Source organism: Bombus huntii, chromosome 10, assembly GCF_024542735.1.
Source record: "Bombus huntii isolate Logan2020A chromosome 10, iyBomHunt1.1, whole genome shotgun sequence".
Classification (NCBI taxonomy): domain Eukaryota; kingdom Metazoa; phylum Arthropoda; class Insecta; order Hymenoptera; family Apidae; genus Bombus; species Bombus huntii.
In genome coordinates, this window is record NC_066247.1 from 4,229,782 (window position 1) to 4,248,371 (window position 18,590).

The 18,590-nt window shown below is 41.3% G+C and overlaps 2 protein-coding genes across 8 annotated transcripts in view; both read right to left on the minus strand.

Annotated features, from left to right (window-relative positions):
* LOC126869981 (dopamine receptor 2) overlaps positions 1-10,623 on the minus strand; it is an 82,764-nt gene extending 72,141 nt beyond the window's left edge. For 2 of the 7 annotated variants that reach the window (XR_007691072.1, XM_050627260.1), the window contains exon 1: positions 7,911-10,623. The gene's annotated coding sequence lies outside the window, so the exon portion shown is untranslated. The remainder of the gene's footprint in view (positions 1-7,910) is intronic. The other 5 variants (XM_050627255.1, XM_050627258.1, XM_050627257.1 and 2 more) reach the window with 5 other exon arrangements.
* Positions 10,624-16,272: 5,649 nt separating this feature from the next.
* LOC126870152 (uncharacterized) lies at positions 16,273-18,569 on the minus strand. Its single transcript, XM_050627616.1, has 4 exons — positions 18,348-18,569; positions 18,127-18,180; positions 17,983-18,042; positions 16,273-16,439 (listed from the first exon to the last, which is right to left on the minus strand). Exons 1-4 carry the CDS (start codon positions 18,362-18,364, stop codon positions 16,334-16,336), a joined length of 237 nt encoding a protein of 78 aa, XP_050483573.1. The 5' UTR covers positions 18,365-18,569; the 3' UTR covers positions 16,273-16,333.
* Between the last annotated feature and the right edge of the window lie 21 nt (positions 18,570-18,590).

Sequence of the window (18,590 nt, forward strand, 5' to 3'; positions counted from 1 at the left end):
ACCAGAAAATAAAAAAGAAAACAAGGTGTAGGAAGAATCAGTGGGTGGATGTCTACGAGAAGTTCCGAATGTGTTTTATATGATCTCGAACAATTTCTAGGGTAAAACGTGCGATAAAACTGGACGTATACGTGCTTTTATCTGGATCGCAACGAGAAGGGGTTGAACTCAATGCATTTATTCATCGCGGCGAGATCGATACGCAAAATGGTTAAACGTGTGTTATCGATGCGTATGGGACACTATAAAACAGGCGCGGGGTCAGTGCCGCTTGTTTACCCTTAACCGTGCGTATAGCCAAGGAATTTATTGCGACGTTTATGTCTCCCCTCGTACATCAGATTTTAACTGCGTTTTCTTAGAAGCCTCAAGGGTTTCTGTCTGCCCCGTGTTTATCGGCTTATCTAGACATGTTTGCTCCCTCGCCATATTCCATAAAACGTGCTTTTTGTTTTTCTCTTCTCTTTAATATTTCCCCGTACGATCACCTCTTCTCTAGCCGATTCTATGTTGTAACGTTGAACCATCGATCGCTATCCGTTGAACAAATACGATTAATGGTCGATGCTGTTCTTGGCACGGCCAGATCGTTAATCTCAGATAGATTAGAGAGGCCAAAGCCCGCGATCTCGTGCCGTCGAAAGACTTCCATGGGCGATTATGATGGCGTTGGAAACTGGTAAAGTTATTGCTTTCCCTCCACCGTTTCTTGAAAACGACGTTCGTCTACCATTCGTCGATCGTTTCTAAGTCTAGCGTAACCGATATCTCGAAGAGAAATAGCGAGAAAAGACACTGGGATCGTGCTGCGAGCGAGATAGTTCCGCTGCAAACGATAAAGGGTTTCAAAATGGTTTCGTTAAGAGCCACGTGTTTTCCTGTATCCGCGTTGATCTCTCGATGTACGCTCCCATGGAATTTTCATGAGGATCGAGAACGGATTCAATCAACTAAACGTGCTCCCTCGGAGCTCGATTTTATCCATCGAACATCTTTTCTCTGTCCGTTTCCTCTTCCCGTATTGCCACCAGACGGAATAATTTATTTGACGAGTTTTCGGCCATCGAATCGATCCACGGGTTCAGACGCAACTTGGAAAAGGCGCCATACTATTCAATTGGCCAAAAGAATAGCCGAAAGAATGGTGCGGGTAAGCCGAAAGAAATCCCTCCGTTGTCGAGTTTTCGTCGAACGATACGTCGAAAGGAATCCCGAGATTAATTTAGCCGAGAAAACTTATAAAACACATGGACTTATGAAACCGTTTCCGTTCAAAGCTTCCAACGTGTGTACTTTGTCCCGTTGTTCCGTGATACGAGCCAGCTTGTGTAAGCCCTGTTTCACCGCTCATGTTAAAAGCTGCCCGTTCTGCGAACACGATCCACGCGAACCCTCTTGCTTTCACATTGTCGAATTATTCGTTATAAACATTTTACATGAAGCAAACTGGAACCAGAATTTTTCTCCCTGCAGTGCGCTATACAGTTAATACACACAGCGAAACACTTTTCAAAACATATAAAAGGAGTAGCGATGGGACTAAGTTTCATATGTATTTATAAATCTGAACCAAATCGATGGTTCGTTTCATAGGGTTCGAACAGTACTCACGACGTGTATCTAATGGTTCGTTCATTCGTTGAACTTGCAAAGTACATATTCGGCCTCCACAAGCTGTTTTTGAACCTCAGAATCAGTATAGGAATGTACTTTGATATTAGAATAAATCGAAATTCTTAGAAATACATGTAGATATTAATGGAGTTATGAGAATCAGAAAAGTACTATATATCCTATAAATTGTACAATAGTTTATCGTTTGTACTTACAACTATGTAGTAAACTAAATTATATTAACGGATCTCTCATTGATAACCAATTAAAATGATCTTAATAGAATGGAGAATTTTCGCTAAGTTGCTCATTCAGTTTCAAATCTATTCGACCAATATTCGATTCTACGAAGTGTTCACAGTGCTCACAGAATACTTGAAAGTCTTGTTCTTTTTTCTCTTTTAATTTTTATGATATTAACAGAGAATTCTAACGTAGTCGGCTAATGTTAAAATCTACTTGCGACGTACTTGAGCCCATCGCTAGTAACGACGGTTCTTTGTGTCCTTTCGTCGAAATGTCCGCGTAAATATTTCATAAAAACGCGCTTAGTAAATGCGTTTAGTAAAAATGTACGATAATGTAACTCTGAGGAGGGAAATTTTCAAACTCGCAACTAAAGAATACTTAGAACGTCTAACCCATGGAAAAAGGTACTTTGAAAAGTTTCAATGCGCTACAGGACTTGGCTTAAGCGTCTTTTCAAGGTAAGAGGAGATATTACAACGTTCTCTGCGTAATCCGACCGGCATAAAATTTCATGGTACCGCGATACGCGTTAGAAGAACCCGCGCTAAACTGCGCGTTCATTACTATGAATCCGTGTTATAGTAACAGAGCTGGCTAAGAATCAACGATTACTGGCTGTTAAGGGAACTGTTGAGGACAACGAGGGATCTACGAGCTGCTCAATTACGGCCGGTGCCAATTGAAAGATTGCCGGCTGATTGGTCAGCCGTTCCATGTAAACCGGAAGTCATGCAGTGTCAGTGGCCAGCCATCGGTTCGTCGTCGAGTGCCTTTTCTCTCGCCGCTGTACTGGTGGCCAGCTTCCGTTTCCGTTTCGATTTAGGCGAACGATTTAAAGTCGATCTCCGCATGCTGCAACTGTTGGGAAACTGGTGAATGAAGCACGCTTGGTTTTTCTCTCGACTAATGAAATACGATTCCCGATAAAGCGAATAACAGAATCGATCCAACGCAACGTTTGGTAACTTCGTTGGATATAGGGTGTCTGATACATCATAGTACATAGAATCGACAAGGTGAAAAAATAAATTGAAGAAATAAATCGAAAGTGTAGATGATATAAAATGGCGTTTTGTTTTCACACGACGCTTCCTTTCCAAGAAAATTAGGCGTTGCGAGTTTACAAATTTATCGAGTACACACGAACTCGGCTAATTGCGGACTGAACAGGGATGAACAATGCGTAGTCGAAAGATTATCATACGTGTGAAGTTTGTAACACGATTTTTTTTTTTTATTTTAAACCATGTTCGAGAACGTTGAATTCGAAAATTCGTCGAGAATGCATTCCATTTTCGTGAGAACGTGGCCCTGACCGAAGAAAATATTATTTTATATCTTTTACTTATTTTCACATACCGAATAACATCCTGCCAATTGTTCATTCGTATTCAGCCAGGAATTAAGTTCATCTCTTTCATCTTTTTCAAACACGACTTTCTTAAAAACAAACCATCGTATGGAAACATTCTATTCTATATTTCCAATTCCCTCCTCTCCTCTTGCCGATCATAACATGATTATTGCGACACCCTGTAGTCCTCTGTTTATCACGTGTGCATTTTATCGAGTTCCCATACATTCTGCTTGTTTCTTCGATAGCAAAACGACAGTGAAAGGAAGGATAGGAAAAACGAGGGAGTAAAAGCACAAGTGGCTGCAGTTCCCCTCGTGTCAGTGGAGATAGGAATTTCAAGTTGCGCACCGGAGAATCGTCCGTAAATCTGAACACGTTCCTGCGACCCGATTTTAAAGGGCGCTTATTCCAGAGATGATTATTGAAAGAACTCTCGAGGCAAAGTCAGTGAAACCTGGATTTTATTCAACTTTGCCCGAGCCTGATTTTGCGATGTTTCATGGAACGGAGGCAGATTGAATGTCGAATTTGTATATCTTTTCGATGCTTTTTATTACCCCAAATAGGAGAGTCTTTGATGAAAGAGCGAGATCGGTGAAAAAGCGTGTACAGTAAAGAGATAGGGTGGTATAGGGGCAAGGGAAATCCTGCTCTCTATAACTCACCGCCATTCGTTGCCATATGATCGTATTAGTACAGTAGCTTGGAAAAGTATTCGAACATTTAGCACAGAATTCTTGCTGGTATACACTACGTGCATCGTACAGAACTTTTTGAAATTTCCTTATCACTGCAACGAGACAAGGCTGTTCGCGATTATGATAGTATAATTTGGAAGCAACCCGAAAATGTACGTAAAAATTACATGTACATACTTGATAGAAGATTAGTATACAGCATGAATAGTAGTTTTAAACATACACCGAGTTCTAAAGATAGTTACATTAATATGGTGGATAATTAGCTATTAAAATATTTGATCTTCTCGAAGTATGTGTTTCAAACAGGTATCTTGTAATTCCTATATACATTTTCAAATTTGTTTGGAATTTTATCAATACAAATACCGTAATCATGACTCGTGATGCAATGCTTATGAGATTTCAAAATGTTGTGTAGAATATACGCGTAAAAAATGTATATGAGCGCGCGAATGCTTTCGTTAGCCATAACATACGCATCATATCTCAATTTTGGATAAGAACAACATTGTGATCGATTAGGCGTTTCCTTGATAACCCTTCATATCAGACCAGCAAATATATACGTTTCCAGATTTGTTTCAAAATTATCTCGTGTAATACATATTCATGAAAATATTCTCTACTAGTGTTCGAATATTTTCGTACGACACTGTATATGTGACACTTCCGGCCAAAACGCGTACTTATTTTCATGATTGTATTAACTCTAGCAGAAATAATCAATCAGACCCGCATTCCTTTGCCTAGCCATGCCGTCATCTCTGCAAATACAGCCGCGTAAGGGAAATCGTACCGTTTAGTGTCAGACACGCCGTGCGCTCGATTCGGAACTTTGCTCCTCTGTAATTTTTCACGATGCTCGAAAAATTGTTTCGAACGGAAGTTGCACGGATTAACAGAAGCTCGGGAATTATATGGAAATATAACCGCAGTTTTAACTTTGGGAAGTTTGTAGCTGCAATTTCAGAGAAACGACACAAAGGGAACGAAGAGGGAATACGTGATTTATTTCGTTGACGCGCGTTTCCAATTTCACGGCGAACGATGTATTCGAGCTTATCGTTTCCAAGGATGATTCCAAAGTTAATTTAAAATTTTCTCTGCTTTCAATTTCGGTCTTACGTTTCTCATGCTGCACGCACAAATTATCCCCCGCTGTCTTATGCTAATGCGGCCGAGGAATAAACTCTCGAAACGGGATCCTTAGGAATATTAAACGGAAGATTAGAACGATAAATCAACCGAGTCATTGGGAAGTGAACGTTCTCCCGTCTCTAGAGCGCAAACCAGAATGAATCATACGATTTCGTTAATTGACAGTCACGCCAAACTGGTAACTGACTGGAGAGCTGAAATTATTACGACGCTACTCGTCGTCGGATTCGCGAGATGATCCTCGTTAATTCACCTGACGCGAGATGAATTATTTGGGCGAGAAGTCAGGATTTTTATCCGCGCTCCATCCCGCGCCGTCATATTTCATCGTTTCTCGACACCCGCAGAAAGTAGAAGGGTGGCGAACCAAGTAACCCAAGAACACTGGTTACGCAGTCGCACCGGCATGTTTATTAACAGCAATTATCCTCAATTACGCGTAGTTAATTGAAAGTGCCATTACGATCTGGTTGCTCCCAGCGAAATTGGTACGATGTATTAAAAACATTCTCTTAAATATTCCTTTGAGAAAGCAACGAAAGAGTACAGGGTGAACCATAAATACATGTCTATATTTCAGGGGGTGAATTTACACGTTAAAATAAGTCAAAAGCGTCTTATGGACATATGAATGGAATTGATATATTTGGCCGACGAAGAATTTCCGTCGCGAATATCTCATACGGGTATATGAATCTCCATAGAGGACGAAAAAAAAGCGAAACGCGTCAATGTTGATTATTAACAGTTCGAAAAACGGCCGCCTGGATAACATAAATCTACAGTGACTCAAATTTTGGTTCTCCCTCGGTGGCGTGTTTGCTCCCTGCAACGAGCTGCGTGTATGTAGTACGCTTTATCGGGCGTCGAATGAGCCACAGGACCTTGTAAACTCGGGATCTCCGGCACTACGAGGCATCGGGACCGGCTAATCTCGCTGTTTGCCAGCCAGAAAATTTCACCATCCCAGAGATGAGCGGAAATTTTGCTATGAATTTGCAGGTTCTACGGATACATTTGCACTGTGAGAACTGTTTCGACATTTACGTTATATGAGTACGTATATATAATATACAAGTAGAATCTCGTTTATAAGCATCAGGACATTAGGCTTCATATGAGATATGTTAATTATGATTTAGCATTAAAAATGTATAAAAATACGCTGCACAAAAGGAAGTCACTGTTACGAACGATTTTATCGTATCGGACAAACAAACCGAACTAAAGGATTTTATAAAGTCGAAAAATTGATATGATATATTCGTACGATTTTATAATAAAAATTGGCTTTGAAACTGTCGCTAAAAAAATCAAGATTGTATTAAAGGAATACATTTGCAACACTTGCGAGAGAAACACGATGCATTAAGAATTATACGTATTAGTTGCCACAGACTCGTAATATAAACCTTGTTGAGAAAATTTTGTACGAATCAGAAGCGACATTCGGAGAAGTTTAATAAACAAGAGTTAAATAAGGAAAAATACGATAGAAAGATTAATAATACGACTGCCAGAGTTGATTAACTGAGTGTTTCACGAGAGAGGATCAACGAAAGGCAGCACACGGAAAATTTCGCGTATCGAACGTCGTCATATGTCACGAAATTATTAATATTTATTTCTTATAAAAAGTTGAGAGTATGTATCTTCCCTGCTTGGTACTAGAAATGGTAGAAACCTTGACGACAAAGAAGTGATTAATCTTCAAATTGTTAATTCCGAATTCTTCGCCATTTTATTACACTGTCATCGAGATAAAATAATGATCCAGAAACATAGTGGATATAAATGAGAAAAAATTTTAACGTACTACAGATAAGCATGAGATTTTTATAACATCGAATATATGAATTCTTTATGTATCTTAAGATTCCATAATCTTTACCTATGTTTTCGTAAGATTTCAAGCAAGATAAGGATTTTAAAAAATTTCAATAATTCCCAACTATTTCTCGGGTTGATCTTACATTTTGCAAAAGGTCTAATATTTAGAAACGGTGGTGAATATTTACAGCAAATTCTGTTGAGAAATTATTGTTGAATGGATCTTTGTGCACGAGATTCCCTTAACCCGATTGGCGCTACGCCCACGATATTAGACTGATCCAAGCTAATGGAACCACGAAAACGATTTTCCCTATCGCTTCGTTATCAACGCTATCGTCGCAAAAAATCTGGAACGTCACCCTCAAGAGCACTCGTCGGTATGAAGCGTAAAAGATAGCATTCCTCTGTTTGGAGCGGCGAGCTTCTCCTCTCTCACGTGATTCACAGGCTTCGCGTTTCCTATCGGTTCCCCAATTCTTGGATAAAAGCCCCTGTCTCCTTTGCATAATGCAGTACAGGACCGAGACCACCGATAAAGATAGAATTATGCAGAGAAATAAAGTTGTTTATCCAATATAATCTAGCCCGAAGATAATACATCGCGATCGAACAGAGAACATGTCATTTAGCGTTAAATCGTGTTTCGCTAATCAACACGGTGTGATCTATGTAGTTTAACTCCGTATGATTTTCTACCCTTTCAATGGCGTGGAATAGGGTGCGAATTCTCATTGAAATTCATCGGCAAGGGTTTCGACCAAAGCGAAACGAGCCATCGTTGGGGAAAAATGTCGTCGCGCCGCAAAGGGTTAACGGCACGCGAATAATTCAGAGACTCCCTTGAACGATTCGCGTGAACCTCTGATCGAGGATAATCACGCAACGACAACGATCCGCGACGCACGAGAACGTGCAATGAATGTTATCGCAAAGTATCGGAAACCGAAAGTGAGAGAGCGTAAAGGAGAGAACCGGCTGAGAAAAAAAGATATTCTTACCTGACGTTAGAATCCCATGCACGCGTTTACAGCTTCGCTCAGCGTACAGAGCCTTCCGTGTGGTAGCCAGCAGCCGTTACTTCTGCCACACGGATTTATCGTTCCTTAGGGTCCAATTAAGAGACTCACAATTAAACCCGAAAATAATTCAGTCCAGGCTAATCGGTCCTCCCATCCGTGGATACGTTCAATTTGGAACAGTTTACTTAGCACAGAGAAAACGCTAGCACTGCAGTCACCGTAAATGGATGATCCTTAATTAACACGTGAAACCGGCTGCATACATCCGCGTTCCGGTTTACTCTTCTCCCATGGTCGATCATTCACCAGAATAACGCGATAAACGAGAAACTGAATCAGCGTCTTGATTCGGCGATTAAATACACCATGTATAAACCCGTATAAGCCCCGTAAGGGATCGTTCCTCGGAGAGACAAGCGGAAAGAGCTTCACCACGAACAGAACGAAGCTTCTTTCTCTTCCGTGATATCGATCGTAGCCAATCGATGCCTCCACGTTCGAAACAGTTTCGTGCTTCTCCCTCGATATTTTCCTTGTTCAGCGTCTCGTGCGTTTTCCCTTCCTCTTCCCGACCGGTTCGTTGAACGATGCGTCGCGAACGTTTGTCCCCCCTTTAACAAACGTCGAATATTATGGAACGTGCGTGTTCGATCGGACGAACAACGAAACGACGAGCAGGGGATGGAAGGTGAAAAGGACGATTCTCTTTCATGGGAGGTGGGGGCGGGAATAAGAATGCGTTCTCGATATAAAGGCGCGCCAGGGACTTGTTTCGAACGGAAACGAACGAGGGACGGAAGGAAATGTCCGGATTATCCGTCGACAAGATTCAGCTGGAAAATTCAGAGCGCGCGCGTCTGTTTCGGGTCTCGATCGGTCGCGCGCGCGACTCGCACGAGCAACGCTCCTACGCGTCGTTCCACGCCGGCAATCTTCGAAAGATAATTGACGTAAAGCTCGGGGAGAGGCAATTTTAGCCGCGTACCGGGGATTCCTTCGGGTAAATAGGATCCCACGAAAGGATGGCGGCGACGTTTACCCTTTTCAAGCTTAAGAAAGCTGATTCTCCGGGCGGTCGTTCCACAAAGCCCAGGTCCCGGCTTGGGAATCGAGGAAACAGAGTTTCTCGTTAACGAAGTTTAGCTATTTTGACGGCAAGCGGCGATACCGGTCGGTTTCGAATTGATCTGTTTTTTCTTTCTTTTAGTTTCTTTCGAACGCATCGTAGGCGGGTTAATTGGATGGCTAGCAAGAGTTTCCTCCTTCTCCCCCTCTCCCTCCCCCTGCCCCTCTCCTCCCCGAATTTCCGAACGATTCGTTTCATCAACTTATACCAGATCTATGTTCAATTCGATCCGGCGTTTACCTCTTCGATAGAAACTCCACCGGAAGAATCTTCGATCCATTTATTGGCTTCGCCTCTGAACAAATCCTCCGACCCTCTTCGCAAGCGGAACGCCTCGTATAACGAGAAAACAACGGAATTTCGCGGGCAAGTGGAAAACTTTTAATTAATCGAGGTTCGATCGCCGTTTACCGATAGATCGACCGGAATACAAGATACGTGTCCCTGTGTAAAACGAGCCTCGAGTTCTCGTTAAAATCGCCGGGGACAGCTATCAGACACCGTTGAACACTGACAGAAACTTTAATTCCTTCAAAGACCGAAGTATAAGTAGCTAACGAACCGCCAACCGCCGGTGACTCGTTAACGATTAATACTTAATGAACAGCCGTGGTCGTGTCCTCGAGTAACGTACCCTCGTCGACTCGAAACTCGCACGCGCGCGGGCTAATTTCCACCAATCTACCGGAAGAGTAAATTTACGTCTCGACAAACCGACTAACTACGATTCCAACAGATCGTCGTATGCAATTTGCAAGACGATGTTGATAACGGTCTATTTGTTTGCAATTAACGAAGTGGCACTAACATTCACAACGGGCTCGTAACGAAAAGGTCGATCCGTTGGATGGCTAATTAACTTCGAAGGTTGCTCACTTCGTATCGGAGAAGTTGCAAACCTGATAGCTTCCTTCCAGAAACACTTCTCCGGTAAGTCTTCCTACTTGCAACTTCCTCTGGAACAAAGGCATCTATCGTGCTTCAGCAGAAACGAGTGTCTTTCGAAAGTTTCTTCTCCTCTTCGAGGGGAACACTGAATCGGGACGTCGAACGAAACACGGAGACACGTGTATAGACATTAGCACTTCGAAGACGCGTTAATTACCGTGTAACTGTGGCACACGCCGGTTCCGGTGACTCAAAGTTGTCTTCCTCTGTACGACACGCACTTACGGTGGCCCTACGCTTCGCTGAATCTCGTCGACGAACGGAACGTCAGGATCGTCGTGCTCGTCGTCGTGATCCTTTCGTTGCCGTCGTCATTGTCGGGGGGCCCGTACGAGCGATAGAGGATCATGATACCAAGAGACAACTTCCGGAGATACGGATGAACGCGCGATACAGGAACTCCTTCGAAAACTACTCTTCACAGGTATACTTTCACGGTTAATTGTAGTAAGAAACAAAAATGTAAAAGAATCAATGGAGAGACATAGAGACAGAGAGGGAGAGGGAAAGAAAGAGAGAGCTGGCCACTCGCGATTCTCGTCCTCGAGGGCGCCGGGACGTGTTTCGCGGTTTGAGAGGAGCGGACTGGTGCCGCCGCGTGGCCCCAAACCTCTGTTCCCGTAGCGCGTGCGCTCCGCATTCAACGGCACCCTCGCCGCGACGCCCTTCCGATGCTCACGCACTTCTACCTACGTCCAGCCACTGTGCACAATCGTTGTGCACCGTTCGCAACTGCACGCATCCGCTTCGCACACGCTCTTATCATTCGATTTATCTAGCAACGACGTTTAAAATTCCGGATTCGGCGAGTTCAGGATGGTCAATGGATTTTTCTCGATTTCAAGGGAGAATTGTTTCGATAGACGGAGGATAATAGCAGTGGTTGCATAAAGCATGAAGCTTCGAAGCAAATTGAAGCTGTCGCGACAGTCTGTGGCGGGAATCAAGAGCGAAAGCTTAAAGTATGTCTGGCAGAGATAGCGGGTATTTCGCCGAGAATGCTGGTCTTGCGGTCTTCCCCCAGCTCCACAGCGACCCAACGTGACGCGTGTTTCCCCGACTAGCAAATTAGAAAATCAAATGCGATGATTCCGGATTCCCGACTACGAGGCGAAAGTGGGCGATGCATCGGAATATAGAAGAAGGTTGAAAGATCTGGCGAAAATGCGGCACGTATGACGTCCTGTTTGCAGGAGATACGTCTTGCGAGTTGCTGTACGATCGCCAGTCGTTACTTTGGCCCAGTTTCCGCTTATTTTGGAGTCGATAAGAGGGTCTTGTGCTTTGATGAATGGACGGCGGATGAATTGGGGCATAGCTTTGAGTGAATCTCGCCGAATGAGGAAGGTGACATCGCTTGATGATTAATTCTAGCTTCGTTAAAAATGAACACACGTCGACTTGCAGCCGAACAAAAACGTCCAGTTTACTTTAACTTCGCTTTATGTAGAGGGCAAGAAAGGAAGGCTGTAAGAAAGGTGAATCATTTGCTTGGTTAAACTACGTTCGCGTTTATTACATTTAATTTCAGCTTTGTTAGGGAAAAACACGCGAAAGATTGTGGCGGAACGAAATTTTTCGTTTTTGGTTTTTCGTTTTTCTTTTTCGTTTCATGTATAAACCGAGAAATGAAAGCTGTACGAAAGGTAAATCATTTGTTCAGTTAAACCACGTTTGAGTTTATTACATTTAATTCTAGCTTCGTTAAGGAAAAACACGTGACAAATTCTTTTCACTCGTTTTATTTTATATAGAGGCCAAGGGAAACATAGGACTAAAATATGTGTATCGCTTATTTAATTAGCCCACATATAGTTCGCTATAATTGTTACACTATATCTACGCCTAGTTTTATCAAGGATGTACACACGTCGATGGACGCACAAAAATGTTAGTTTCTCTTTGGTTTTATGTATCTAGACGAAAGGCCAAGAAAAGTATAGGCAAGACGGATCATTTGCTCAGTTAACCCATGTTCATGTTCGCTATACAATTATGAAGCGCCTACTGCTTTACGACAGCTATTACGATCATTTTACGTCATCGTTATCCTTTACGCGGCTATTTGCCTCGTTAGAAGATTCCAGAAAAAATTTATGGAGCGCATCGAGGGATATCGAAACCGAAACGTTTCCTTGTTAGCGTTTCATCAGATCCTTTGTCGCGACCGTTTCGCAGATCGTGCATAACAATATGGCCAACGCTAATATAGTTTTAACTCTCTGCAGTCAGAATGCCAGCTAACGTGATTTATTTGATCCAAGAAACGTTGGTACAAATAAGCCGCTTATTCGCCAAATCGGTTAACTCCGTGAAAGAAAATGTGAAGAAAGTCGGAAAAATTATACAAGATAAGCATCGATCAAAGTGCCTTGGCGTTAAAATATAAAAGATATCCGAAAGTGGAGTTAGAATCAGTTTGATCTGTGAACAGTTCAGATATAGTTGATCGTGAAAGTATATGAATACGTATAGAAAGTTTTCATACAAATGGTGGAATGCCAAATATGCTGGCACGATTTTTTCGGTTACGAAGATATCCAGTTTATTAAGCACGAACGTTGTATTCAAAAATATCTCCTTTCATCTTCAAGATATTGTCGTCTGATCGATTCATGTAACTTTTTTTGCGTTATATTGAGGAAGAAATCAAGCATGAAATAGGAAGACGAGGCCAAGGATTCTGATAATCAGCGACCTTTTTGATTCACTCCGCATTTAGAAACTCATAAAGCAATTCGTTCTACGAAGAGATTTATCAATATCAACATCTACAGCGAAATTCAGAGAGTGAATTTCTTTTTGTAATTACTCTTTCAAGTAATCATACGGGCATAGATTGTTTCCGAAGATATCGGACTTTAAAATATTATATTTTAGAATTATGAAATGTAAACCTAACGCGATAACGTTTCTTGACCATAGAAAACAAACGATCGTAAATCTTTTCCTCGTGAATTCATTTTTGAATTAGCAAGTTGATGGAAAGTAATGTTACAATACCCCTAAATGGAAGCAGTTGCAACATTGAACAAACGGCAAACGCTCGAACAAGAGGTCATAGAATAATTCAGCCCGCAGCGAAGTTAACAGCTACTACAAATATAATTATTCATTCCTTCTAATACATCCTTTGTTCTTTAACTTCCACGAAACAATTGCTTTTTACCTTGCAATAATCGTTTAACTTTATACTCGCGAAACAATGGAGAACGGAATCAATTTATTTCATTTTATCCCTAGGGAAATTTTATTTCGCCCCTCAAAGTATACATGCGAAGTAGGGAGCCAAAGAGGAAGTTTCGCGTTTCACAAAGAAATAATAATCGTTGTTGGGAATTTTTTGTTGGAATTTAACCACGTCACTTGTCATTTTGGAGGTTTTGTCTCGTTGAGGAACGAGGTCGTGCTCATTTAATCAAGATTCTCAGTCGAGGCTAATTCCTTATCGCTCCGATTGCCTCGGTGTCGACTCGTTTACGTCCGGTTGGCCTGTGCATTCGGAATCTTGGCAGTCGCCTCCGAAACACATAGGTAGCTTCTCCTTGCGCGTAGGACACGGCACTCTGTCTGGCATCATGGCGCCTGATAAGAAAAATTGTTTAGACTATCGTAGGAGTGTTGAATTTCAGAATGGCTTTTACTCGATATATTATAGTAATAGTATAGCGTATAGAGAGTATCTGTCATATATGGGAATAGATTGTTTATTTATATATTGTTGCGCCACATATCTGGCTATTTACGTGTATATCGAACCTATTAACTTTGATTATTTTAATTGGACCTATCTATCGGGTCTTTTACCATTGACTATTTTAACTGCGGCTATTTTACTTGTTTATTTATTTCGACGGTACATTTTCTATTACGGCGTTGAGCATATAAATTCTTTACAGTCCAACGTTCCAGACGAGGATCGATCATTTTCTAGCGGTGTGTCAGGTTTTATCCCATTCTTCTGTAAGTGCCCTTATGAACAGGTGTCACTCGTTATTCGTACGAATTCCCACTTTCACTCTACATATATACAGCTGCTACGTATAATTCAAAGAATTCTTTTCTCACTGATCGATCGTCATCGTCACTGATACGATTTGGTTAATACGATGAAAAAGGCGGACCGAGATTAATCGATTGGCGATTCGACGAGGTTGCAGTTAACTCAGCCGGCTCGATACTCTGCGTAAATCGATTCCGGTTCCTTCAAGCTTTTGTCGAATTGGCTCGGACCTCGTGATGATTCGCGTAACTCCATTATCCTGGTGGCTAACTCGCGAACAGCTTGTTCAAAAGCTCGTTTGAATTAACATCTTGGCATCGGCGTCGACGAGCCTATCGGAGTTGCATAGCGCGTGAATTAATTCCTCCCTTTCCGGTGCTCCGATGTTATCGCTACGACGTTCCGTGGGCAAACTTAAACAGCCTCGAGCTTTCTCCGTGGGAATACAAAAGAAGCTGAGAAAACTTCCGACTCCGGCAGAAAGATTCCACAGTTGATTTTAATTGTAAAAAGGGATGAGAACGAAAATGTATGTTTGAAGTGGCAGACCGGCGACCCAGAAACTTCGTTTCTTCTCCAAGAAACCGAGTCAGAGTTCCTTGTACGTTCTCTGAGAATTGCAGACAATTTTTAATACTAAGTCTTTGATCCTTATAAAACCAGGTCCTTCGCAAAAAGACGACGTGAACGTAAGGGAAAAGCTAATTTCCCCTTGGGTCTACCTGCGAACTATCCCTCTAGAAGGTCGTCTCCGAAAACGACGAAATGCTCAATTAGGAACACGATTTTGGCCGACGATTCCTCCGAATTTCGGCCAGAGAGACCGGGCATTAACGGTGAATTTGTTGCAAATGTTACGACACTTACCGGGCGTTCCGACGGGATAACTCGCTATCGCCGGCTGGCCATAATCGTAGCCATAAGTGGGCACAGGTTTTTCAACCGGTCGATACCGAGTTTCCGATTCAGGGACGCAGCAGTTTCCAACGCGATTGCAGCACACTCCATCGCAGCAGGTCCGCCTCCATGAACAGCAACTTCTGCTGGTGACATCGGACGGCCTATCGTAAATAGCGAATGTTTCTATTATCTAGGAACCAGTTTTTCCACGTGGAAATGTCACCCAGTATGGAAACATTGTACGTAAAATTCATTTTGCGAGGGAACTTAGAAAGAATTGGGGCGCTTATGACGAAAACGACCCTTGTCAAAGTTGTGGATTTTTTTATGTAAATTATAATGCGTTATAGTAGAAAGAAACGAGAAGAACAACATGCGGAATCCGTGTTATGAAAAATGATCCATGACCTGAGTTATCGTGAGAATGAAAATTCTCGTGCGTTTCTTTCTGTGTTCGAACAGGTAAAAGGGTAGGATCTAAATAGCGGTTTGTTTCATAGTTTGAACGTTGTAAATACTTCGTTTTGGATATTTTATATATTTTTCCGTATTACGTTCATCCTATACATGTTTGAGTATTTCAATTTTTCACGAACGTATAAGCATCCACATTCTGCGATAAAAATTAGATCAAGGATCACTTTTGTTAGGAACCCTCCAATTGTAAGGAGAAGTAATCTCACGATCGAGGTGCCACGCTATTTCGTGGTGGCATCACGCTATTTCTTGGTGGTGTCACGCTGCTGATAGTTGGTCTGTCCCTTTCATAATATCTCGTGGTATCCGCCCCTTCAAGCAGCGGTTTGAAAGTTCTGAAAGTTTAAAAACGATTTACGATTTTCCAACGGTATGACACATCGTAAAAATCGTCAATTTGGAAACATTTATTAAAAATTAATTCTAAGTTTAAAAGTCCGAGGGCACGAGTAATAATGAAATAAATCAAACAAAATGATCGCGGCGCGCTCCTCTACCAAATCGCCCATATAGTTTATAAAAGAAATAAAGTATACCTGCAGTGGTCACACATTATACTGGAAGAATTTGGAGGTTCCGTAAAATCTCAATGACGCGTGCTGCCGGATAATTTCGATAGTAGTTGACTGCGTATGTTTGTACAAATTCATATTTTTATTAACTATAACTATAGAATTTAGACATATATATATATATATCACTTCACTTTAGATACTTTATACATTTTTACATATTGCTTCTATTATGTTTAATTTTCTATCTTCCAATTTTCCACACATGCATAAAAATCCCCAGTCTACTCATGCGTACAAGGTTAAGCTTCCATAGTAACAAAGATGCAAATAATCGTAAATACATATATCAAAGCATCGTTTATTGTTGAAGAAGTGATATTACATTGGTCGGTATAGAGACTCGGAATTTTTTTTATTTATCTACAGAGAGATATCATTTACGATCTGCGCAACATTTCGAGGGAGCTTCCGGTTCCTTCTGCTTCGCTTTATCCTTGCAACAGCCGGACATGCAACACCCACCGGCTGCCTCTCTCGCTCTGAAAAACGAGACGAATTTGCATCTTATTTCCCTAGGAATGGTAGAATTCGTAAAGTCAAAAGATGTCCTAATTCCAATAAATTCGCAGTAAACCTCCCCCGCTGTTTTTTTTTTTTTTTTTTTTTTATGCTACGGTTTCGCTTACCCGACATTTTCGAATTGCGAAAGTATATTTATAGTTTGTTACGTGAAGTACTTTCTGTCGATTCGTGTATCCGGGTGGAAAAAATTTACGATGGTGCGTCGCGTAAATTCAATGATTCCCTTTGGAACTATTACCGTGTACCTATATGGCCGCCGAGCCCGTCGCTTAACGCTTATAATGTTTACCGGTTGGCTCTTCCCCTCTGAAGCCAGCTCTTTCTTAAAGGCTTCCTTAGGAAGAAAACTCGGTTAGTTTTCTTGGCCACAGCATAATTTCTCCTTCGGTGGTGGCGATATACCTCCGGTACAACACCCTCCTTCCTCCTGCGGTCCCGCGCAACATTTAGCTCCGCAACATCCGCCGATTGTCTTTTTCTCTCTGCACATTCAGTCGGGTAATTCGATTAAACGCACGACTTAAGTGTCCGATTAAACCACCGCTCTGCTGCCCCAAACTTCATTCTGTTTTTTAACCTATTTCATTCTTAAGATTCTAGATCTTATCTTTTTTTTTTTTTTTTTTGTTTTGTTCCTTCATCTTTAATTTTCTCATGCTGGCGGCCATACAGGAAGTATTCATATAATATCGGAAGTACGATAAAATGTTGAAAATACTAATGGCTGCAATAACGATTAATAAATGAGACTTTCGATAGCCGAACTAATCAATTTCGTTTTACACGAAGACCTTAATTTTAGTAATCAGGTACATAATTAATATTCAACGTTTTAGCGATTTAATCGAAGGACTTGTTTCCAATAATGTAAGCGATACAAATAATTGGAAATTTCAAGCCATATTTTGCAAGATAATGTTTGTAATTGTCATCTTTCTGTGCGTTTCAACTTATGAAGTTAATCAACGTGGCTCCTGAGCGTATAAAATACTAACAGGTTGCGGATGTTTATGCAAATTCTTGTGGAGAATATGGAAATAGTAATGGAATAATAATAATTTTAAAAAATGGGACCTGAATAGAGGTTTCTTTCGCTTGATATTTCATACCACAAAAGTGTACATTTCAAAAATGTTACGATTCAACATAATTCAACCCTGTGCTAGAAAAACATCAAAACCGCAGTATCAGAGGGAAATTTCAAAAACTACGAAAATAATGTTCGATCATTGGTTGCAACGATGTATTCTTTGTATGTGATGTGAACATTGTATGGAAAAAAGTAATTTTTTATAAGCTTCCAAATAAATTTTCGTTTTTGTTGAAAAGCTCGTTTGAGTTGTGTCACGTTTGAAATATAGTACACGCGAGATATATATTCGTATTATTTATATTCCGTACATTTCTACATCTCTAAATTTCCCATAAACACTCGCATTCTAGCAATAGCTACATTTTAAAAACTATTAAGGATGTTAATAGAAAATATAAACATCGTACTTCTTCGAGCAACATCCACCGAAATCCTTTTCCTTGGCCTCGCCGTTCTTCTTCTCGCCGCTGTGAACGTAACACACGAAAGTTTATTGCAACACGGAACTTTTGAACGATCAAGGAATCTTAGAGAGGTATATATATACTAACTGGTCGCATTTGCACGTCACTTGTCCTGCGTATCCCTTTTGGCTCGTAACTTTTCTGTAGGACGAAAACAGGCTGCTTAACTTTTTAGTTTTTACGCATTAAGTGGCTCTAAACAAATTCTGTCATTCTTAGAAATTCAGAATGCAAGATAAGAGCCGGCATTGCTCGTTAAATCACCCTAATAGGTTTACAATCATTTTTCGATTAATTTCGAGACTTACGCGCAATGATCGCACATGATGGATTCGTTTGGTTTTCAAGACAAACTAAAGAAGATGAAGAATTTGTGGAATAAGCCGTGAATTTTGAAGGTTTTGCGGGAAAAAGTCCAACCGGAGATCGTAATACGAACAAACGCACTGCCGATCGAGCCTCTTCATCTTTTTCTGTTGGCAATCTGCTCGCCAATTGGCAGCCGCTCGATTTCGTCTCGGGTCACATGCTCCACTCGAACGAACCTCCGC